Genomic DNA, 25641 nt, shown 5'->3' with positions numbered 1-25641 from the left:
TCTTCATATCTACAGTTCTTTGAAAGTACAGTGGCCATCTTCATGTTTGCTACATCTGCAACTTTACCTGTATCACCTCTCCCCCTGCTACGCCAGCATAGTAGGTTTGTGGGAAGGTGAGATGGATAGATCAAATCACGAATGAAGAGATACTGAATCGAATCGGTGAGAGGAGATCGTTTTGGCTAAATTTGACGAGAAGAAGATATAGAATGATAGGACACATTTTAAGACACCCAGGACTTGTTCAGTTGGTTTTTGAAGGAAGTGTAGGCGGTAGGAACGGTAGGGGTAGACCAAGGTATGAATATGACAAGCAGATTAGAGCAGATGTAGGATGCAATCACTATTACCGGCAAGTAGCAGTCACCATCATGCTACATGCTGTTGGTTAGTTATGTTCATTGAACTGTAGGTAGTCGAAATGAAAAGGCTGGCCCATGATAGGGTGGCATGGAGGGCTGCATCAAACCAGTCTATGGACTGATGACTCAAACAACAAACAGCAATTTTCAGTTTTTAATTGCTTTTAATCTTCTGAAATATATCTTTCACTGTAAATCACAAGTCTGCAAGGGCCTTTCCGCCTAAATGTATATATTTGGTGAAGTTACTTGTGTCTCACGGCATGTACGCGTAAGTCAGTTATGCCTCTAGGCCATACAGCTAGTCTCACCGGAAACTGCACTTCGCTCCCATACAGCAGTCATTCCAGTACCACCTACAGTTCAATGAACATAACTAACCAACATCATCTAGCATGATGGTGACCGCTACTTGCCAGTAATAGTGATTTCCAGAGGCCGCACCAATTTATCGCGGTTCCACACTTCGCTAAAGGAACTCTTTCATTTAGTGCATTTACTCAGGACTGAGATTATGTGAAAACGGAAGTTAATCAACATTTAAAGCAAGTTTAGAAAAAAGTATCTTATCGTAAGTTTTCATTACAACGGAATGTGCAATCGTAATTTATGTGACGATGATGATTGTTGTTTAAAGGGGCCTTAATTCGAGGTCATCGGCCCCTAATGGTACGAAATGAGATAACAATGAAAAACTGAAAAGCATCCTCTGACCAAAATTTTAAAAAAATGTCATGAAGAATGAATGGATGGACATGAACACAACAAAAACCAAAAAAAACCAGTGGATCAGACTCAAAAAAGATAGTAAATAATAGTATTAGTGACCAAGGGACCACTTATAAAGCACAATGATGCTAATAGCACTTATCGGTAGTAAAGGAGAACCATGATATTTTTCAAGCTGCGGTACTAATCAAAGGTAGCGTAAACTCACGGTGTTCCAAACCATTAAGGTACTACTCACAAGTATTGTACGTCGTAAAGGTAATGCAGACCTATGGTGTTTCTCACACAATGGCGGCACTCATAGCCAACGCAAACCGATGAGGTTCCTCACCTAGGTGTAATAATCACGGACGCCGGTATTCCCGGGGTGTTCCTACAGAGTGGGTACTAATCATTGGCAACGCAGACCTACAGTGTCGCTCGTATAGTGGTACAACTCACAGGCTACGCCCAGACACGTGGTAATACCAATATAAATGGTCCGTTATTGGACATTATAAATTTTCCAGCTAACTCATTCTTGGTTGCCTGCGTTTCGCCCTCGTGTGCTAAGTTAGGCTCGTCAGTTGGGACTTGGCACACCACCCAAGACGCAAGGCTAGTGCATACCGTGGAGGCCACTGCATAGGCTACTTGAAGCCACCAGCAGTGCCAATGCACTATGAGAGCTATGTCTCATTTTCAAAAATTGATGCCTGCCTGGCTATCAAATGATGTAGATGTTGATTCCCACAGGGAACCTAAAATATTTGTCCCGAATGAGTAAATTTATAATACCAATATACCAAGTCCCAACTGACGAGCCTAACTTAGCACACGAGGGTGAAACGCAGGCAACCAAGAATGAGTTAGCTGGAAAATTTATAATGTCCAATAAAGGACCATTTATATTGGTATTATAAATTTACTCATTCGGGACAAATATTTTAGGTTCCCTATGGGAATCAACATCTACATCATTTGATAGCCAGGCAGGCATCAATTTTTGAAAATGAGACATAGCTCTCATAGTGCATTGGCACTGCTGGTGGCTTCAAGTAGCCTATGCAGTGGCCTCCACGGTATGCACTAGCCTTGCGTCTTGGGTGGTGTGCCAAGTCCCAACTGAGGAGCCTAACTTAGCACATGAGGGCGAAACGCAGGCAACCAAGAATGAGTTAGCTGGAAAATTTATAATGTCCAATAACGGACCATTTATATTGGTATTATAAATTTACTCATTCGGGACAAATATTTTAGGTTCCCTATGGGAATCAACATCTACATCATTTGATAGCCAGGCAGACATCAATTTTTGAAAATGAGACATAGCTCTCATAGTGCATTGGCACTGCTGGTGGCTTCAAGTAGCCTATGCAGTGGCCTCCACGATATGCACTAGCCTTGCGTCTTGGGTGGTGTGCCAAGTCCCAACTGACGAGCCTAACTTAGCACACGAGGGCGAAACGCAGGCAACCAAGAATGAGTTAGCTGGAAAATTTATAATGTCCAATAAAGGACCATTTATATTGGTATTATAAATTTACTCATTCAGGACAAATATTTTAGGTTCCCTATGGGAATCAACATCTACATCATTAGATAGCCAGGCAGGCATCAATTTTTGAAAATGAGACATAGCTTTCATAGTGCATTGGCACTGCTGGTGGCTTCAAGTAGCCTATGCAGTGGCCTCCACGGTATGCACTAGCCTTGCGTCTTGGGTGGTGTGCCAAGTCCCAACTGACGAGCCTAACTCAGCACACGAGGGCGAAACGCAGGCAACCAAGAATGAGTTAGCTGGAAAATTTATAATGTCCAATAATGGACCATTTATATTGGTATTATAAATTTACTCATTCGGGACAAATATTTTAGGTTCCCTATGGGAATCAACATCTACATCAGACACGTGGTGTCGCTCACACGGGTACAACTCACAGGCAATGCCCATACCTGTGGTGTTGCACACACAGCACGACTCACGGGTACTGGAAACACACACTGAACCCCACTCGAGTGCTACGAATCACAAAACTATGGAGTACCTAACAGAGTGGTACTACTCGCAAGTAAAAGCAACCGATGGTGTTCCGCGCGTGAAAGTACTAATCAAAAGTAGTTTCATGGTTCTAATCCAAGCACATCCCTTGGTCGCCCCTTTTAGTCGCCTCTCATGACAGGCAGTGGATACCGTGGGTGTATTATTCGTCTGCCTCCCCCACCCACAGGGGGGGGTGTTTGGTCCGCGAGAGGTATTTTATTTCCCTCAAGTCCGCCGGCAAGCCGGTTAGGAACCCCCTGTCCGCCACCTGGGACGTGCCACGTGGGAGTATCTCCTCTCCCCATGCTACGCCTGCGTAGCAGGTTCGTGGTAATTTATGTGAAATATATTCCTTAAAAGCAGACTCTTCCTTATGTCGGGGTTCGTTAGGAGGTTTAAATAATATTGTGCTTATGACGATTTGGCAGGGCTTTACAAAAAATCTTTGTTAAAAGTGGGAATTCCTTAAAAGCAGGTACGTTAAAACGGGTTTCTACTGTATATTTGCTTTATATGTAGGGCCTAAGCTTAAAAGTCGTGTTCACCATTTATTGTCTTTTTACATTTAGAAATACTGCCTTCCAACAAAAATAGCCAGTATAACTCAAATACATCCATAAGTTTGTTAAAGAATAGTGTAGAATGTTTACATGTGCAATTTATAGCTCATTGTAACCTAGAAGTCATGTGTCCACTGCACAAAATACTTTTCTTTGGCTGTAAAAGTGGTTTTAAAAAAAGTCGAAAATGCAAGTAAATAGTACGGTAGTTTGCTTTCCCTCATAGACTCACGTAGTTTCACAAGAGTAGGGTGGTCTTTTCTGCAGTAATAGTCATAAATATTAGTCACTTGCAAAGTCACGAATATACTGACAAATGGCATCTTTCTGGAAACTGTCCAAGTTCATCACTGATTGGCCCAATTCCTTTTCTTACCCAGCATTTCAAACTGAGATGATCCAATAGATTGTTCCTCAGCATGGTATTTCTCCTTTACAACTGCCACTACTGTGTATTTACTTACTTTGGTAGCGTCGGCACTGTATTGGCTTGTGCTAAGGAAAGCAATGTAGCACCATTCTCCTTTTCTTTCTCAAAGTACTCACACACATTGGACACAATTTCACAGGTCTGGCTTCTCAAGGACGCGCCTTTCCCCACACCCCTCGATATCTTGCCACTTGTCATTCCCAAACTACACTGAGACATGGTAAACATAACGAATTTAGTATGAACGTAAATAAAACTACAGCTGCTTTTATACTCTGAACAGTTCTATAATATACTAACTTACGCTATGCTGAAATGTAAACTATACTATACTAGAGAGATAAAGACTAATATGAAAAACACACTACTGTGATTACTGAATGGAAATGCAAAAGATCACGAACCTACTGAACCCATAATTCTACGATGATAAATAATTGCAGATAAATATTTCAGCTACAAATAACTTTTTGGGGCAGCCATGTTTTTTATTACGAGAGTATCTCACCCTCCAAGACCGTGAGACAAAACTCACCGTAGCGAACAAGCTCCCCGCTCGTGAAATGCCGGGACACTTCGGTTGATTTCGAGTACTGACTAATTTAACAATTTGTGAAAAACCTTCACAAGAGATTTTGGCAACATAGTTAATCCAGGAATAAAGGATTGAAATTATTAATAAACATTAAATGAAGACAGAATCCACAGGGTGAATTTAAATGTAATTATGCCTGGAGAGAAGTTGGCGTTTGTACTGGCGGATTTGCGACACATGCCGAGGTCAATTCCTAAGAAAATGTGTGAAGTTACATGTCAGAAATAAATTTATTACGGGCGCCTGTTGCAAGTATGGAAAAATATAAAAATAACACCATTGTTGAACTGTAATTGTCTGAATTTTTGGAATAAATTTCAGGAAGACTGGTCCAGCGGTTGTGAAATTAGAAGATTGCAGCACTAGACTTCATAATCAGGGTAGCGTCATCTCAGATGGTATAAAAGGAACCCCCTCCACAAACATTCATACACTCGATCTGAAAGTCTGGGCGGAGAAGCCACGTTGCTCGTCTACGAGAAAGTGCGGTAATTGTGTTTCCTCAGAATAACTTTGTTATACATTCATGTAGTTAGTTGAAAGTGATATAAAATTTCCTGAACTTCCACCGACGAAAACCGTGAAGGCATAGATATTTAACTAAAATACGTAGCTGGTTTCATTTATTCCACTGTATGTTGGAAATTATCAAAGGGAGTCTGGAGACTTGCCAGCGACAGGGTCGAGTTTCTGACATCTTGTGAAACACCTGGCCTAACCGAGGGGGAGAATATAGTTCCCGCAGACAGTTTACTGTCGGCAGGCAGAGAGAAGATACGTTCGCATGATAACAGGCGAGAAAGAGTGCATCATTTGTGTTTTTATTAATAAAAAGTGTAAAATCTGTGTAATTGTAAGTAAATGTAAGAAGAAAATGTATTCTACAGTCATGTGCGGCTGAATCCGAGGCAAGCTGGCTAATATGTAACCAGAACTCCAAGATGACTCCATTACAGGTCTGTCTATATTTGTATTAATATTATAGATAGTGTAATTTGTTTGTCCCAACAAAATTTTCCAGCGCGTGTCGAATTAGTATTGAAAAATGTTCAGGCGAAGTGTTTATATTTCTTATCGGTGTGCGAAACTCTTCAGTGTGGTAAAAATCACGTTAAGAAACTGTAAAAATGCGAGTTTAAATATCGTACTAAAAAATAGAAGAAATGTTGCTCAAGCTGATAAAAGTTAGGAAGGTAATAACGATAATGTAGTCGTGGTGAATACAATAAATTTGAACATCCTATGAGTTCAGAGAAAATTAATCGTAATAATAATAATAATAATAATAATAATAATAATAATAATAATATTTGCATCAGGATAAGAAATTTCTATGTTAAAACATGTATTTAACGGTAATGTCGAGTAAGATTTGCGTTCGTTTCAAAATCCAGTGAAGTCTGATAAAGTTATATTCATTCATGGGAAGTTAATTTTTGTGACACCATATATTTTGTGATATAGGAAATCACGGTATGTTATTTTGTCCTTGAGATCCGAAAGATGTAATGAAATGAATGAAAAGATTCTTATGAAATTGTTCGTCATGGGAGTACCGAGGTTCGAACAGGAAGAAATGGATTGTGTCAGAATAAAATGTTAAGAGAATAGTTGTGAAGACGTTGAAGGCATAGGAAGCCTGTATTTCATGAGTAATGTCGCCGTGATGATAGGCGATGGAGAAGGATTTTTGAGACAGGCTATATTTGTCGATGGAGAAGAATTTTCAAGACAGGCTGTATATTAAATGTGATATTTCTGAGACAGGCTGTATAATGATGTCCCGTTAGCAATCCGGAACAGCTGACCGATTTTATGATGGTGATCAGATTCTAAGTGTGTGTGTTGTAACGCCTATTATGATTTCAAGTCAAGAACTCCCCATGGTAAACAATTTCTGTAGAAGATTGTAGCTCTTGGCAGTTAAGTTCAAATGACGATTTATGTAAAATCAGCATAGTGCATTTATGGTAAGCGACCTCACGAACCAAATAGCATTTTGAAACACGGTTCGTGTTATTTAATTATTGGAACAAATTTCCATTCAGTATATTTTTTTATTATGAGACGAGATGATCATTAAATCGTGAACACTGTGGGATGAGATATTGGACGTTATTAAAGTGATAGTTTGGCTGGGTATATTGAGGAAAATTCGCTTCACTGGATAGTTCGTGGATAGAAATGTTTGGAACAGTGAGATGGTAGGCGATTTTGGGCCGCACACTAGAATTACAGTACATTGTGAATTTCTTGTGGTGGTGGTGATTACTGTTTTGGCAATATTCACGTGAAGTAGACGAGTGTTGAATTTATACTTCATTTTCCGAACGTTACTGCGTATGTTGAGATTGTGTTTGAGCCGTAGATTAGAGTAGTCGCGCGTTATTAAATGTTCATTTCACGTTTATTCACAAGAATGGACATAGTTACATTTCCAGACTTGCGTTCATTCTGTGGCAAGCTTCATTTCATTGTGTTCGAGTTTCGACCAGGTTCAAAGTTAAATATCAGCGTGTGTGTCTGAAGTTACAATTTCGCCTGACATTATAGAGGATGAATAGACATCCCTGTTTACACTCAACGAAAGATTTAGGATGCTGCATGAATATATAGATGTTATTGTTAGGGTGTGTAGACACTATGTAGGCTTGACGACAGGATTAGGGTGTCGTCTGTATATAGTCAAGTTTTAGGTTTGGTGTTTTGCGAAGTGACTTGAATGTTGGTAGTATCTGCAGCAGTAAAGATTAATGCGACGAGTGTTAGCAAAGTAATATTGAGGCCATTTTTGGCACATTCCTTACCACCTCGAAGGTGTTTACATAATAGCATGGAACCACTAGTGGCATAAACATGAGGGTTGTCTAGCATGGATACTGAGCTAATGGAGGTTGATTATTACCGTTGTTTGCCACGCACGTTCGGCTTCAGTGAACTTTAGTATTTTTAATGTTCTTTCTTGACTTAATTATTTTATCGTTCAGATGTCCGATATGCCTTGATAGCGCTGTGTGTTGACACTTAGCTGATTTATGTACGGCTTACGCTATGAATGCGGTTTCGATTCGTCTGTTGTTAATATATTTTATTTTCAATTTTCGTTCTTTCATTTTATAATAGGTAAGAATTTGGTCCGTCAATAACTTGTAATTAGTTTATTGGGACAAACATAGGCAGACGGTTTTGTAATGGTAGTCATAATTTTGGGAATGGAAAGATTTCCTTTGGTACTTTTTTTATTTTATTTTATCGTGTGGACTTGTAAGTTTATTAAACTTAACATAACCGTTTATAACCTGAAAGTTGATTTTATAAGAATAATTTCAAGTGATTTACCACTCTTTCTTTAACTTCAGTGTTCAGCATTTCTTCTAAATGCATCATGAATAAGTGTTTCCTGCATTTCGCAGTTTTTTCCTTCAGAATGACGTAATGTAAGATCCTCTCGGATCGAGTTGTTGTTGGTTACTTCTGAACAGCTGTTTGGGTGATGCATGTTTCAGCATCGGAATTATTCCGTAACTTAAGGGTGTCACGAAATGACAATGCATGGTGGAATTTTATTTTTAATTATGACTGTTGCTGTTAACCTGTAGTGAACACCATGCTTTCCAGTAATATTTCACAACCTATCCACAGCAACTGATAGTCAATTTGGTTCGATTAAGGGTCCATTCGGCGGGTGTTGACACATCCGACAGGATATCAGACTGGTGGATAACCTTAATTAAATGCAAATCTGGAATTCTACTTGTTGAAGGTCAGATTTTCCATGGATCGTGTGGATTAATTCTCAGTTATCGTTTGGATCAAATGGTGCCCGATTTTCAGGTTTTATTTTTGTTTTTCTAGTTTTCGCTGTCCACTAATTTGTGATATGTTCTACTTTCCTCTGAAGAAAGTTCTTCAATAAGTATAAAAAGACAACTTCACGCATTGCAATGTGACTGCGTTTAAATGTTAACTAATAATTTTTTTTTCTGATGAATGGTTTTATAAACATAATTTTTGCATTTGATAATTTAATGAAATTTAGTAACCACACATTTGCTCCTCATTTCAAGTAGTTAGGCTCTCTTCTGAACCCCATCGTTTGGTCAAGACCGAAATACACCCGCTACGACCCCAAGATTTAAGAGTTCGATATTGTTCTATTGCAGCAGCTGTGGCCGACCAACGATGGAACGGTAAGTTCAAGGGTTCAGTAACGAATACCATACACGCTGAGTGAGATAGGTTAACCATGTGGTGAATATAAATATTAAAGAGTGGACAACTAGGTTTTGAGATCGCACTCGACCGATATAAATTGATATGAATGGCAGGTTGGGATTGGTTGGATGTCTATGTTTCAGCGCATAACCACCAGAGAGAGCCAAAATTTGCCAAACGTCAATTGAGAATTGAGAACTGAACTGGCAGAGAAATGAACTGAACTGAGAACTGAACTGGCGGAGAAATGAACTGGGGGAGAAAATCACCAGCAGCTCCAGTTGGCCACAAAGAAAGTATGACACAAAACCAAATTGAAGAACAATACAAAAAGTGCCAATACCAAGAGCCTCATGGAGGAAAGACATCGGATAGACAGAGAGTTCAACTGCTGCCGAGAACTATGCAAAACCATTCAGAAGAAGATTACAAACGACCGGGGAAAAAATTAACACTCAATTGGTCCACAAAGCAATTGAAGAAAACACCTACATGCAAGTTCTCCATTCTAAATTAACTTGTGGGAGGATGCAGATACGCAAAATGAGAAACAACTCGAAAGAAATCCTGACAGTTAAAAAAAAGGAATCGGCAACATCATCAAGGACTTCTTTTAGCTTACAATTCACTAACCGAACAGCAGCCAGCAGTCACTGGGATATGTACTTTCCACAGATAGCTACTGCTGCTAATGGAATTGTAATTTTTAATAAGGAGGGACCTCTAGAGTTTCCAAAATATATTGCTGAAGTGTGCATGCTCAATTTTTTTATGAAAGCATATCCCAGACCATTATAATTCTTTCCTCATTATTCCTAGCATTGCAGTCAGACCTAACAAACAAACAAAAAGAGAAAAAGACATTGTTGGTATACAGTATATACATGAAGGCAAGCATAAATACTAACTTACCAATACAAACATCCACTTTCCCTTTAATAGCTGCTTCATGTAAGGGAGTGTAGTGCCAATTATCTCGGGTATTGGGGTTTGCTCCAGCTTCCAGTAATAATCGTACAACATCAGCATGCCCAAATGAGCATGCATTATGGAGGGGATGCAACCCACCATCATCGCGAGCTTGGATTGATGCTCCACTGGCCAGAAGAAATTCTACCACATCACGACGACCATATCCTGTGAACAGTGAGAAAATGAAAACAGATGTTAAAAACAAATAAGTACAACTGTGGAGTGCCGAGTTCAAAAAATTGCTTTCAACAGATATAAACTTATGACAACAAATGAAAAAGTATTTTGCAAAGGTGAAAGGCTACCATCTGATTTAGAGCAGGCTAACTCTGGCACTGACATGATCCGTTTAGTTGTGACAACCCATCTGTCACCCCAGCCTGACTTCAGGCATTTCACAGCTACAGCCAGCAGAAAATTTGGGTCACTCCTAACACGGAGACATCTTCTGCAGCTGCTCTACTGGAGTAGACACTATTATTAGTGGATTTTCAGTAGCATCACATCTCTTATTTTCACTGAAAAAATTAATTTGGTTTATTTTTCAAATAATAATGCTTAGTTTCTAAATGTCATCAAAATGTTTACAGGTTTCAGACTCTCGTTCCTGAAATGAAGATAAGAGATATGATTGAGAAGACACATCCACTAGCCAGGTCATTACAAAACATCTTGGCAGGCAACTCTGTGGAAATTAATGAGGGCGTTGCCATATCAGATACCTTCAAACAAATTAATGGAGTCCTCCAGGGTGATCCCATGAGCCCTTTTTTCAATATACTCACAGCAGACATCCTGAAATGTATGACAAACAAAACTCCTCCTTTACGCAGATGACAAAGAAAATCTACAAACAGCTTTACTAGAACTAGGCAAAAGGGTGGGGGAAAAAAAACTGTCTCTCAATCAATTTAGTGAAGACCATCCAATTGACTTTTAGAAAAAGAGGGAAAATCTTACAAACTTCATTGCCAAAAATCCATATTGACGATATTCAATAACAATTGAGATAGTTCTCACCCTTCAATACATATATTATTTTTTGGCTTATCAAGAAAAAACAATTAGTCGAGTATATGTTTCATCCCTCTTTACAGGATATCTTCAGCTTGAAAGATGAGTAGGAAGGAAGTGGTCATGGCCTTAATTAAGATACAGCCCCAGCATTTGCGTGTTGTGAAAATGGGAAACCAAAGAGAACCATCTTCACGGCTGCCGACAGTGGGGTTCCAACAAATTATCTCCCGAATGCAAGCTTACTGCTGTGCGCCCCTAACCGTATGGCCATCACGCTCAGTTTTCTTCTTCTTGTGGTTATACTGTTTCGTCCTATTAATATTTTCTTGTGGTAGTTTACTGCCTTAAATTATTGATTTGCGGTTAAAAATCTTCAATAAGCTGTCAGGTTATGTTTTTGATGTTAACAATATAAGGGTTTTTTAACCTAGGTGGGGAAATTCCTCTTGATTGCAACTGGAATGCAATATGGATGTATGCTCTTGAGTCTGTCAAAGTGGTCCCTAGCTAGGTTAAAAAAAAAAAAACCTTATATTATCAATGTCAAAAATACAACCAGAGCTTATTGAAGATTTTTAACCACAAATCAATCATTTAGGGAAATACCACAAGAAAATATTAATAGGACAATGTAGTGTTTATCCACAAAAAGAAGTAAACAACATAGTGACTGACAAATGTTTTAAGAACTTTTTAAAATGTTTTCGACTTTATAATTTAAACCTATCTAACATCTTTTTAGATACAATTTATCTTCCAAGCTGAAAATGTTCTGCAAACAGGGACAAAACATGTACTTGACAAATTACATGTTTTTCTTGATAAGGCACAAAGTAATAAATGTATTGAAAGGTGGGAACTCTCTCAATTATAATTAAAGGAAAATCTTGGTGAGAGATATTCTCAATACGAATGACGAGCCCTACCTGTGAGCAATTTTGAAAATCAGAATGAGGCCAGAATGCGCCGGCATCGTACTTGCGGGACCTGCCTGGGTAGTAGAGCTTTTGGGTGGGGAGAAACTAAAATTAGTGAATAGTTTTACTGATTTTCTTTTCCCTTATCTCTTCAATCTCCTCCTCCTGCCACCTTCGCTCCACCTGTCTCCTCTTATTCCAACTTACATTTACTTACATCATATATATTTGCATTTTACATGAATTTAACTTACCTATTATAAATTCCTGGCGATAGGTCACTTTAAACTATTAATTCATTATTTATAAAAAATGGTCAAATACCTTAGGGTCGTACTGACTCAAAATTAATCACACATTCATTTATTTAAACACATTTAAATAACTACATGGTTCCACCTCGTCAATACAGCCTTTATTATATTACAAATAGCTGTACATGTTAGAAACATAATAGACTGTTAATAGTATTTGCAAGGTGGAACATTATCATTAAGATAGATGGCATTGCGAAGTCATTAGTATGTGAGCGAAAGATGTCACTGTCGTATATGACTCAATTGCCATCTTTATTTTTACAAGTTGCTTAACGTCGCACCGACACAGGCAGGTCTTATGGCGACGATAGGGCACGAAAGGCCTAGAAGAGGGAACGAAGCGGCCGTAGCCTTAATTAAGGTACAGCCCCAGCATTTGCCTGGTGTGAAAATGGGAAACCATGAGAAACCATCTTCAGGGCTGCCGCCAGTAGGGTTCAAACTAATTACCTCCAAAAGACTGGATACTGGTCGCACTTAAGCAACTGCAGCTATTGAGCTTGGTACTCAATTACTTTCAACATAACTGAGAAATTATAAAAAGTACACGAATTTCATTACCATGACACATTCCTCCAATAAATAAAAAGGAAACCTTGTAGCTTATCCACCTTAATTTCGGCCACATACATTTCCAACAATAAATTGCAGAATCACAGTAGAGAAAAAATACAATGTTTTTCAATGGAAATAGTCCTGCCCGTCATTGTTTACGAATTGATCTTTAAAATTCCATCTATTTGTGTGTTTACTGTATGTGTGATGGGATATTATGAAAGTCAAAAATAGTACAATACGAGTAAAAACTAGGTTCACTGCAAATAAAGTGGGTAGAAATTCAGTAACAGCACCACAAATTTTATAACATTACTGTTTTGCTCACATGGATTTTGTAATTTGTAATGAATTAGAATACATTTAATTTTTTGCTTTGTAAAGAGAAATAATCGTTCCTCGGCACTGTATTAAGACATTATCTGAAAATCCCTGAAGAGTTTCACTCACCCCAGAAAATTTTTGTAAACCACATTTGTGGTATTGCCTTTTGGGGCTAAGATGACCGTGTGACATAGAAGTGTACACGTGAGAAACAGCCTTGTCTCAAGTTGGAAAAAAAAAAATTATTTTTAAAGGAGATTCCAACTACCAATTTTCACGTCTGTACCATCGTTAGTTTTTGATATAGATATAAGTATCATCATACAAAGAAATCAACTAATTTTTCAATTCATTCACTTCCTCAAGTGGATTTTCTGAAGACAAACGCATATGTATTTCTTTACTTTGAAAGAAGATTCCAAATACAAATTTTCTTGTCTAACATCTTCAGTTTTTCAGATGTGAATATCCTCATAAAAAAAATTCAACTCCTTCTTCAACCGACTCCTCCACCATTAATTTGATTAACTCCGCCCACAAAATGTGTGGTTTTTTTTTAATTCTTAAAGGAGATTCCAACCACCAATTTTCACATCTGTAAACTTCAGTTTTTGAGATATATGTTTCTCCATCAAAATAATTCAACTTTCTTCACTTCCTTTCACACTCCCCCTTACATGAATTTTCCAAAAACAAAATATACGTGTTTTTTAATTTATAACGGAGCTTCCAAATACCAATTATCACGACTGCAACATCTTCAGTTTCTCAGATATATGTATCCCCATGAAAAAGAACTAAGCTCCTTTTCACGCCCTCCCCAAAGTTGATTTCCCTCCAAAATGCATGTTTCTTTATTTTTCAAGGAGATTCCAAATACCAATTTTCACGTCTGTAACCATCGGTTTTTGGGATATACGTTTCTCCATAAAAAGAATTCAATTATTTTCACTTCCTTTCACATTCCTCCTTAAATGAATTTTCTGAAAACAAATTTTTTTAATGAAATTAAAACAATTCAGTGGATCTAATTTGCAATGCCCTATTTTCTAATATTATAGAAAAATACGGGTGACAACGGAATAAGGCATTGCCTGGAAGTACAAAGATATTTAATTCAAGTTAGAAGTTATAATAACACATTAAAATACGCAAACACAAATTAAAATTGAGTCAATGGGATAAAAGCGCAGTTAACTGAAATACACTAAGACAAAGGACAATATTACACATGATAGAAACGACCCCTGTCCCTCATAAAACACATGATGAGGTCTGCTGACTGCTCGTCATCGCGCAGGATGACGTAGAGGGTACTTAGGAGTTCTAGACTACGGCGCAGATCGACCTGGTCCACTCACTCCGTAAGGATGTGTACTACGTTACGATGATCGCCGCAAGTAAACACCGGAGGGGGTTGTACTTTCAGTAAATAGGAGTGTGTTATTATACCGTGGCCGATCCAAAGACGTCATAATACCAGTGCTTCACTCCGAGAAGCCCAAAGAGAAGTTCTCCATACCTTTGTTGTACCTTTTATCGCCCTCAGCTTATGTGGAAGTGAAGTGGCCTGCCACTCCATCTCCCAATGGGACATGACCAAATGTCTCTGCTGAGAGCGAATATCACTTGCTGGAACCTTGTAAGGCAACAGGGGCAATGTAACTGCCTCCTTGGCAGCCTGATCTGCTAACCCGTTTCCCTCTACACCCATGTGACTTGGGAGCCACATAAACATGATTCAGGTGCCGGCCTCGAAAACCTGGCCAGCAGCTCCTAGATCTGCTGGACCAGAGGGTGCCGAAGAAAACAATTATTAATAGACTGTAGCGAGCTCAAGGAGTTAGTACACAGTAGAAAATGTCAGTACTCATCGGACAGTGCGTACTGCAGAGCTCTAATGGAGAGCAAAATCTTCCACATAGAGTATAGCGATGGTATTACTGCTGAACCAGCAGCAGCGACAAACCCTTTATGGCAATTGCGTACAGAGTGACACTAAGAACCGATCCCTCTGGAACTCTGTTTTCTTGAACATGGTATTGTGAATATGCCCTCCCTACCAGCCTTCGGGCTGAATACCCAACGTACATACATACATACATATTACATACATACATACTTGGACACGGAATAGACGGAGGGACAAAACATTCACAATAAATACTGGCAAGTTATCTCGGAATCTCCACTGATGCAGGACTGAAAGGATACCATATCGCCATGTGGTGTCACAGGCCTTTTCTAAGTCAAAGGAAACAGCCACCAAATGCGGTTTGCGAAGAAATGCATCCTGGACAGAACTCCCCAGGCGTACCAAGTGGGCAGTGGTCGAGCGAGCGGCTCGAATACCACACAGTTAATAGGACAAAAGTACTTGTTTCTCCAGACACCACACAAGTCAGCGATTTACCAACCTCTCAAATAGCTTACACAAGCAGTCTGCAGGACAAATAGGTCTGCAACTTCCTGCATACTTAGGATCTTTGTCAGGCTTGAGGACAGGAATGACTATGCCCTTTCGCAACTGAGAAAGAAAATCCAGATTCGGTTGAACACACAAAGGAGATATAGAAGACCATCCTCACTAAGGTGTTTCAACATCTGGTTATGGATGTTGTCTGGTCCAGGAGACGTGTCCTTGCGAAGCACCAAGGCGCTGCAGAGTTCCCACACTGTGAAGGGCACGTTGTAGTCCTCTGAAGCTTGAGTGGCAAAACTAAGGTGACAACGTTCTGCCTCACACTGCACAGCGAGGAAATAACGATGGTAACTCCCGGAGCCAGACAAATCCGCAAAATGACTGGCTAGATGGTCAGCAATCGAGAGTGGTTCAGTGACGATACTGCTTGCAATGGAAATTTCCAGTATAGAAGATGATCCTTGGATACCCGAAATACGTCGAAGTTTAGTCCGCACTTGAGATGACGGGGTATTTGACATCATAGACGATACATATCTCTTCCACAAAGCTTTCTTGCATTGTCCAATAAGAACTCGTGCCTTAGAGTGGAGTTTTTTAAAAGTTACCAAGTTGGCCACAGTAGGCTGCCTACGATATCATTTATGAGCGTGACGGCGTTCTTTACTAGCTGCTGCAATTTCTTCATTCCACCAAGGGACAAGTTCTCGGCGAGGAGTCTCTGAAAAGGACGGAATGGGCTCCTCAGCAGCAGCAAGAATAACTTGTGTTATGTAAGTTATTTTGTCATCCATGGTCTGCCTAGTCACGTCGTTAAAGACAGCTGTCTGTATCTGTTAGGTCATCAGCCCATAGGCTGGTTCGATCCTCAAACAGCACCACCAAAAGCTATGCAGTTATAGGGAAACCGCAAAAAACCAATGGCAGCACCAAAATGAGGCGTACTAGGCAAGATGAGGAGTGAGGTAGTTTGGCATTGCTTTCCTCACTGGACCAGAAGGTGCTACTGCAGCACAACTGATCCTATGACCAACATCTTTCATAACACTCAGACACTAGTTGTGCTCCAAATGTCATTACTCAACACCACCCATACCCCAGCAGCTTCCATATTGTCACAGCCATGGATGAGACTGGGACTCCGTGCGGTTAGGAGCGCGCAGCTGTGAGCTTGCATTCGGGAGATAGTGGGTTCGAACCCCACTGTCGGCAGCCCTGAAGATGGTTTTCCGTGGTTTCCCATTTTCACACCAAGCAAATGCTCGGGTTGTACCTTAAATTAAGGCCACGGCCGCTTCCGTCCCATCCTAGGCCTTTCCTGTCCCATTGTCACCATAAGACCTATGTGTCGGTGCGACGTAAAGCAACTAGCCAAAAAAAAACATTAATAAAAAAAATTTAAAAAAGAGAGAGACTGGGACTTCGGTAGAAGCTATACTGCATCCATCAAGAAATGGCAACAGGCGGAAAGACAGCTAGTGATGTGATTTTGGCCAATCAGCATGTTTAAGCTTTATCGGACGAGCGGTTGAAATATCACCCAGAGAATTACGCCTCGAAAAGGGCGAGCAGTTGAAATTTCAACCACACCCAAACACCCCAAAAGGACGAGCGGTTGATATATCAACCACGTAATTTTCCTCGCATTTTGCTGTGAATTCTGGCTTATGAAAATGATCTTGATTTGTTACTAATATAACGAGTCACTACAATGAGCACAATAATGTGCATAATAATTTCACGGCTGCTCTTCCTGCTACAAATAAAGCAATTAGTTCCTTATAAGCAGTGAACATAGCTAGATGTGCGGGAATGATACGTTGCGTTACTCAGAACGAAGTGCGGGAAATTCTGATGGACTCAGATTCCGATGAAGATGTAATATCTATCTGAATCAGATGATGATGATGCTTGTTGTTTAAAGGGGCCTAACATCGAGGTCATCGGCCCTAATGGTACGAAATGAAATAACAAAATGTTCAAATTCATCCACTGACCAAAATAAAATAAAATATGTCATGAAGAATGAATGGAGGACATGAACCCAACAACAAAAAAAAAAAAAAAAAACCCCAGTGGATCAGACTCAAAAAAAGGATCGTAAATAATAGTATTACTGACCAAGGGACCACTTATAAAGCACAATGATGCTTGATGTCTACGGGGTGCAAAATCCACGTCTAAGGCCCCACAGAATGGTACATGTCGCGAGTAAAGTAGAACCATGGTATTTGTCATGTTGGGGTACTAAACAAAAGGAGCGAAGACTCACGGTGTTCCACACAAGATGGTACTACTCACAAGTATTGTACTTCGTATAGGTCGCAAACCTATGGTGTTTCTCACACAATGGCGCCACTCATAGCCAACACAAACCGATGAGGTTCCTCACCTAGGTGTACTAACCACGCTATCCCGTGGTGTTCCTCACATAGGTGGTACTAATCACAGGCAACGCAGACCCATGGTGTCACTCATATAGTGGTACAACTCACAGGCAACGCCCAGACCCGCGGTGTTGCTCACATGGGTACGACGCACGGGTACTGGAAACCCCCAGGCCAGGTCTTGGCTGCTACTAATCACAAACCTATTTCGTACCTAATATAGTGGTACTACTCGCACATAGTGACACGCCAGTTCCCGTTTCGACATGCACCATTTGGATGTGACCAAATGTTTATAATCATATGGCATTCACTAGACTGTAATCTTAATCATAGCTTCATGACATAGATGTGAAGGTATTGTTAAGCTGAAGATGACCCTATGTAGGGGGTCGAAACCGGTACTGTAGCATAATAAGTGCAATAAATAAGTATTATAGGTGGAAATCCTTTCCTATTTCTAATTATGTCAGACAGTTCCGATCTCAAGGAAAATGAAGACCACAGCAGTTAGGGCACCTGTACGAACTTATACACTCTTCTGTGCCATGAGCTGCTCTTCCACATGTACCACACACAGACGGATTCGAACAACGAGATACATATGTCCGAATCTCTGGCATTGATAGCATCACATATAAGGTAGGATATACGGCCTCACATCGCAACAATAAGTTGTTACCTTGACTTTGTCTGGTAACACTGACAACTTGAAGGAGACAATGAAGGCACCATTTGCAACATCTTCACCGTTAACTTGGCACGTAATGCATCGGACGTGTCATGCCACGGTTCTTCATGTCTTCCATCAACTCGTTGTCAGTGTTCAAAATAAGGTCGCGATGGAAGATGACTCCGCGAACCAGATTCAAGGATTAGTCCTCCACTTTGACAGGGATTTCGCCAAAGTGGTCACACTTAGGCAACTGATCCCCTTGCAGTGCTGTGCGAGTCTTCAAAAGCAGACTACCACTGCACATTTTCTTCAGATCCTCAAGTTTGCCATAGACGCCTTCAATGTGCCTACCAGCTTAAAATCGTGCCCATCAGTTCTGGTAGCAACCAGAAACCTAGGGAAGCTGGATCCCAATCCTTCACGCTGAGCACGTTTCCCAGGGAATTCAACCCCTAAAGGAATCAAAAGTTGAAGACTTCGGCGGGGAACCACCTTGGGCAGGTCGAAGATGCTTCGAAGCCATGCCCAAAATCATCCTCCCCGAATACCACCCACTGCGATCAGGGGTCTCTGTAACCGAACCAAGCAGCCAAGGCAACATCCACCTGGTCGTAGCTGGTATTGCCCGGGGTCTGGGTCCGATGTTGGGCAATGACTAATATGGAATGACTGAGGCAATGAGCACTAGGACTCCCTTCCTCCAATCACCCACAATAGCATGTACAGAACACTAAATATATAGAAAAATAAAAAACAATTAATCCTGGCATTCGGCTGTGAGGGGACCTGTGTTGTCAGGCAGATACTACTGCACGGGTACATGACGCTCCCACCCACAAGATCCCTGGGTGGTCGCAAGCAAGCTTTCGGGCGTAATCTCTCATGTAAGAGGCCCTTCTCTCAGCAGCAAGCGCATCAAGAATTTTGAATCGGTCTACAACTAAACCTAAAAAAAAAAAAAAAAAAACAGTAAAAATAAAGAGGAGACCAATGGCCACATGACCCTTTCAGTCGCCTTCTACAACAGGCAGAGATTACCTGTTAATGTATTCAGCCGCTCCCATTCACAAGGGGTCCAACACATTGTATCAAACCGCAAATCCATGTCCACGCGTAGATCACCGATTTTACCCGCATCTTAAGACAGGCAGGGGGTACCGGGGGTGTATTCTACATCTCTGTGTCCCCCTTCCGCAGAAGGTGTTACCCATTTAGTTGCGTCTTACGACAGGCACAGAATACCATGGTTGTATTCTTCGTCTGCGGCCCTCATCCACAGGGGTTGTGCCAGGAACAGGAGGGTAGCTTTCCATTGTCATGTGACAAGATTGTTTCCCAACTGATGGACCAACCACCTGTTCACCTAGCAAGAAAAGCCATACCACCGAGCGAATAGTGACTGAGAAGGATATAAAAGAACCGGGACTTAGACACTTACAAAGCCATCACGATTCAATTCCAGGCAAGCAAAAGATAGGTTAGAGATCCAACATGGAGTTGCGCAGATGATTTCAAAATTCGAGAATGGAGAAAAGTTGAAATACACTAGCACAGCAAGCAAAGGGAGTCTGAAAGTGCAAGTCCCCAGGCGACAGTTTCAAGACCATCGGTCTAGAGATACGTTTCCAAAAAAAAAAAAAAAAAAAAAAAAAAAAAAAAAAAAAAAAAAAAAAAATTACAAAGTTTGAAAAGTTATAAATTTCACTCATACTGTAAACTCATGAAGGACTGAGCAGTCCTGACCTGCACATAATATGACAATCTCAAAGCGGGCATTTTTCTTATTCTCACTGAATGTAGCAGCCCTGTGACCAGATGTGATTGCAGGCTCTATCGGATACAACAGTAAACATGCCTTCGTCACAGCCAGCCAATGGAAACACAAAAAACAGTTGCATTTCGCATACTGTGTAGAGATGAGAAGAATGCAAGAATGAGGAATGTGGCCTGCAAGCACGAACTTCCTGTTATGCCCAGACAGATTGGCTCTTATCTGCTACACGAAAACATCGACTCACGCTTTGCAGTTTGCTGGATTACAACTGACAAGAGCGAAGAGCTGCCAGTAGAAGATAATATAAAGTCACCTGGATAGTAGCGGAGTTGCTATGGTAACCATTGCGTCACTGGCTCTCTGGTGAAAACCCCTTCGCCCCGTGCCTCAGCGGGCAAGTGCATTCTTCTGATCTCCCAACAATATTACAACCTTGGTTTTACATTCTTCATCAATACTACCATCCGTGCTTGCCAATATTAGTGCCTCGGCTCCGCGCGGCTGACTGTCTTTTGTTTACTTCTCGTGGGAGACGTGGTCGGGGAAGTTGAGAAGGCTGTCAACCTCTTTACAGTTAAGAACTAGTTAGGGCAGCGGTGGACAAGACCAGTTTTTTTTTTTGCTAGGGGCTTTACGTCGCACCGACACAGATAGGTCTTATGGCGACGATGGGATAGGAAAGGCCTGGGAGTTGGAAGGAAGCGGCCGTGGCCTTAAATAAGGTACAGCCCCAGCATTTGCCTGGTGTGAAAATGGGAAACCACGGAAAACCATTTTCAGGGCTGCCGATAGTGGGATTCGAACCTACTATCTCCCGGATGCAAGCTCACAGCCGCGCGCCTCTACGCGCACGGCCAGCTCGCCTGGTAACAAGACCATTGATTTGGGGACAAGCAAAGGGGGCTTGGGGGTGCAAGAACCACTGCCAAGCGGCGTTAGGCCTCTAGTTTCCTATGAAAACACTATTGGCCTGAATAAGATCATTGGTCTGGATTGGTCAGGGTAGGGTTGGGCAAGACCAGTGATTTGGTGACAAGCAAAGGGGGGCTGCGGGTAGAAGCCCCCAGGTTAGAGCCACCACGAAGCAGCGTTAGGCCTCTAGCTTCCTATGGAAACACTACTGACCTGGACAAGATCAATGGTCCAGATAGGTTAGGGTAGGTTTGGACAAGAGCAGGTTAAGCCTTTAGTTCCACCTGGCAGTTTCCCTTGTGCAGACACCCTTGGTCTGCACTGGTAATACCTTCTTCATAATTAAGATTGGCGTGGGGAGATTATAGTGCATTCTGTAGGATCTAGTGGTACACTACTTTTTTCAGGACTTAATCATAACACTGACTGTTTGAGGACAACAACTGCGCGTACATGAACTTTGTGGGATATCTTGCCGAATCCCTGTTCAAAAGCTCCTTCTCCCTACAGCAGAGAGTGCACAAATTCCTCATTGCCGCTGAAGCACTGTACCTGCCTCTGCATTATCTTAAGTTAGATATAAAATCATTCCTATTCTGTATTCAGCATTGTTTCCTTTATATGTCCTGTTACTTTGTGTTTTCTTCTCCCGCGGTTGGTAATACAATCTAGTTTATTATGACTGACGTGAATGACGTTGCATGCGACTTACGTTAGTCAATAGTGATTGATGATTGTTGTTTAAAGGGGCCTAACATCTAGGTTATCGGCCCCTAATGGTACAAAATAAGATGAAATGAAGTGACAAATTAAAAATCCAAAATCCTCCACTGACCACAATTCAAAACGTGAGGATGAAGAATGAATGGATGGATATGAATTTAAAACGATCAGAGGAACCAACTCACAGTGCCTCACATGCACAGAAGCTGGCGTAAAACAATAGTATTACTGACTGAGGGACTGCTGCTATAGCAAGATACTGAATCGATGATGCTTGAAGTCGAAAGGAGTCCAAAATCCAAGTCATCGGCCCCTCAGAATGGTACTTATCGCTAGAAAAGTAGAACCATGGTATTTGTCATGTTGCGGTACAAATCAAGAGTAGCATAGACTCACGGTATTTCACACATTATGGTACTACTCACACGTAATGAAATTCGCACATGTATTACAGACCTACGGTGTTTTGCACGTTGCGGCGCCATTGACAGGAAACACAAACCTATGGTGTTTATCACGTAAGTGTACTAACCACAGAGACTCGTACTATCCCGTGGCGTTCCTCATATAGTGGGTACTAATCATAGGAAAGCCAGAATCATGGGTTACGTCATCCCATGGTGTCGCTCATATAGTGCGCTACTAATCACAGGTACTGTAAAGGCTGTGTCGCTCATATAGTGCGCTACTAATCACAGGTACTGTAAAGGCTGTCGCGCTCTCGTTTACTACTAATCATAAACCTATTTGGTACCTAACATAGTGGTATTACGCGCAAGTAAAAGCGACCCATGGTGTTCCCCGCATTGTGGTACTACTCACAAGGAGTTTCATGGTTCTAATATTATATTCCCTTGGTCGCCCATTTTAGTCGCCCCTTATGACAGGCAGTGGATACCGCAGGTGTTCGTCTGCATCCCCCACCCACAGGGGGTTGTGTGTTTGGTCCGCGAGAGGTATTTTATTTCCCTCAAGTCTGCCGGAAAGCCGGTTAGGACCCCCCTATCCGCCACCTGGGAGTATCACCTCTCCCCCTGCTACGCTAGCGTAGTAGGTTCGTGGACGTTAGCCAATAGGAATGCAAGTTTGTAGTTTAGCAAAGACAATGGCAAGTACTCCTCTTATTACAATAATGATTATGAAATTAATGTTGTAATGGTCCACCTTTTCAATACCATAATATGCAATCTTTTTGAATAAAAAGAAGTTTATAACCTATGAAGTACCCCTCTTCCCTACGTTACAAAAGTAAATGTAGTTTTTAGGGCAGAATGGCAGGTTCCAGGACATCGCAATGAACACCTCTCTCCTCTGAAAGAAATTCCAAGATTTGATTAAATTATACCTCCTAATAATGCTACAAGATTTGGTGAGTGGGCAGTAATTCTACCAATTCTACTATAAGTTATGTGATAATACTTTTTTTTTTTTTTTTTTTTTTTGCTAGGGGCTTTACGTCGCACCGACACAGATAGGTCTTATGGCGACGATGGGATAGGAAAGGCCTAGGAGTTGGAAGGAAGCGGCCGTGGCCTTAATTAAGGTACAGCCCCAGCATTTGCCTGGTGTGAAAATGGGAAACCACGGAAAACCATCTTCAGGGCTGCCGATAGTGGGATTTGAACCTACTATCTCCCGGATGCAAGCTCACAGCCGCGCGACTCAACGCGCACGGCCAACTCGCCCGGTGTGATAATACTTCGAGGGAGATTTGATGGGTCCCTGGTTAGCATAAAGGGACGATCTCTCGTTGCTACTACTTTGGTATGGCTGTGTATCATTATTTTATGCTATTACCATTTCCTCATCATGTGCATCTGTAATCGAATCTCTACCTACAAAACAGACTGGTTGTGACACAGATCCTGAAGAATGTATGTGGTTTTCAGGAAGAAAAAATGTACTACACTAGGAGAAGATGCATCAAAGGTGGGAACATATCAAAGCAGAATGATTGAGTAAGTATGGTCCCAAGCAAACCTACTAGAAAGAATACTTTGCCTTTAATTCATATTGGTTTAGGAACTGTCAAACAGTGGAAGGAATTCAATATCAGGCCTACTTTTGTGCTCCTTCACCCTGCACAATAAATCCACACTGTACACAAATAAACCTATATAAACATAAAAAGTCCTTATAGATTGTAAATGAATTAAGTATCTGTCACGAGGCATCGGATTTGTACCAGAACCAATACGTACTGCTTTTAATTCTGGTACGGGGCCCATAAATAAATATATATTAAGCGTACATACTTTCCGTCACATAGCTAGAAATTTACTTCTTCATTCTTAACTAACCTATAGATATCGATAAGGGTGGGGGATACAGAGCAGATTAAATATTACAAAAGACGAAAAGAGCTTACGGTATAACTAAAAATACTTATAGGCCTAACAAAAAGTGCTTATCAAGAAAACTTAAAATAAAGCACTAGGTCTACAACACAGTAGTGAAACCAGAATGCCTTTATGCTAGCGAATGTCTAGCACTGAACTACAAGCTCGATAAATTAGAAATATTAGAAAGAAGAATTATAGGGAAAATATTAGGTCCTCTAAGAATTGCAGAGTTTTGGAAATTAAGAAGTAACAATGAAATTTACCAGAACATAGCCAACATATCAGAAACAATAAGAAAAAGGAGACTGCTATTTCTTGGACACATTTACAGAATGGATGACAATAGACTAAACGAATCTTCAAGTACCTTTGGGAAAAGAAATCAACTACCACCTGGATTCAAGTCAAGACCTGGAAAGGATCAACATACGAGAAGAAAATTATTGGAAAGAAAGATTTTTAGGAAGAAAGTCTTACAAATGGAAGGATTCCAAGGGAGGAAGGAAAAGAAAACAGGCACAAAGTGGACTGAAGACAGGAAAAAGAAGCACAGTGAAACAATGAAAGAATACTGGAAGAAAAGGAAAGAACTAAGAAGGAAGAATTGAAATTGTAACGTGGTCCTTAGAAGGCCGGAACGCAAGAAGAAACAAGCCCTAGTAATGGAACAGTAAAAAAAAAAAACTAATTGCAAAAAGTCAAAACAAAAACAAAGGTTTTGTTTATCCGCAAAGTGTCAAACTCGATACCACTTCAGGGAAATTCGTCTCTACCCCCTTGAGATTGCAACCACTACATCTATGACGATATAAACAGTTAGCTAGAATTAATCAAGTTAAAAAACACAAAAGAATCTAAGAAATGGACGGATACTCGAAACTTACCAGCTGCGAAATGTAATGGAGTTGACTTCCTGCCTGCAGTGTCCCTCGCATTTACAGTTTGTGGAGTAATAAGTTTTTTAACCCTCACAATATCCCCTGTCTTACAAGCTTCAAAAAGTTCTCGTAGGGGATCCCCGTTAGAAGCAGGAAGTGGTTCTATTGAAGCAGCTAAAACTGACCTCCTACTCGCCATCTTGTCATTGTCACACACTGTTTAACTCAAAGAGGATATACTCTGATGCGATTCAAGATCCAGCGAAAGGTAGCCAGAAAGAACCGTACGTCAAACCAATTTTCTCGTCATTCTTCACCTCAAGGAGTATTACACTTTGACTTCTAAGAATAAACAATACCACCTATATGAAGACGACGACGATGATGCTGCTGCTGCTGCTGCTGCTGATGATGATGATGATGATTATTGTTTATAGGGGCTAAAAAATTATGATTTTTAAATATATCCTCTGACTAGAATCAGGGCCGTCGCATGGTATGTAGGCGC

The 25641-nt window shown here is 40.8% G+C and overlaps 1 protein-coding gene across 1 annotated transcript in view; it reads right to left on the bottom strand.

Moving 5' to 3' along the window:
• Tnks (tankyrase) overlaps positions 1-25332 on the bottom strand; it is a 334181-nt gene extending 308849 nt beyond the window's left edge. Inside the window, exons 1-2 of the mRNA XM_067146370.2 lie at positions 25140-25332; positions 9830-10054 (exon numbers count right to left, since the gene is read on the bottom strand). Of these exons, the coding sequence (XP_067002471.2) occupies positions 9830-10054; positions 25140-25332 (418 nt within the window). The remainder of the gene's footprint in view (positions 1-9829; positions 10055-25139) is intronic.
• Positions 25333-25641: the final 309 nt, after the last annotated feature.

Source organism: Anabrus simplex, chromosome 4 (genome assembly GCF_040414725.1).
Source record: "Anabrus simplex isolate iqAnaSimp1 chromosome 4, ASM4041472v1, whole genome shotgun sequence".
Taxonomy (NCBI): domain Eukaryota; kingdom Metazoa; phylum Arthropoda; class Insecta; order Orthoptera; family Tettigoniidae; genus Anabrus; species Anabrus simplex.
Note: the sequence above shows the minus strand (reverse complement) of the source record. Positions and strands in the feature narration are given on the sequence as shown.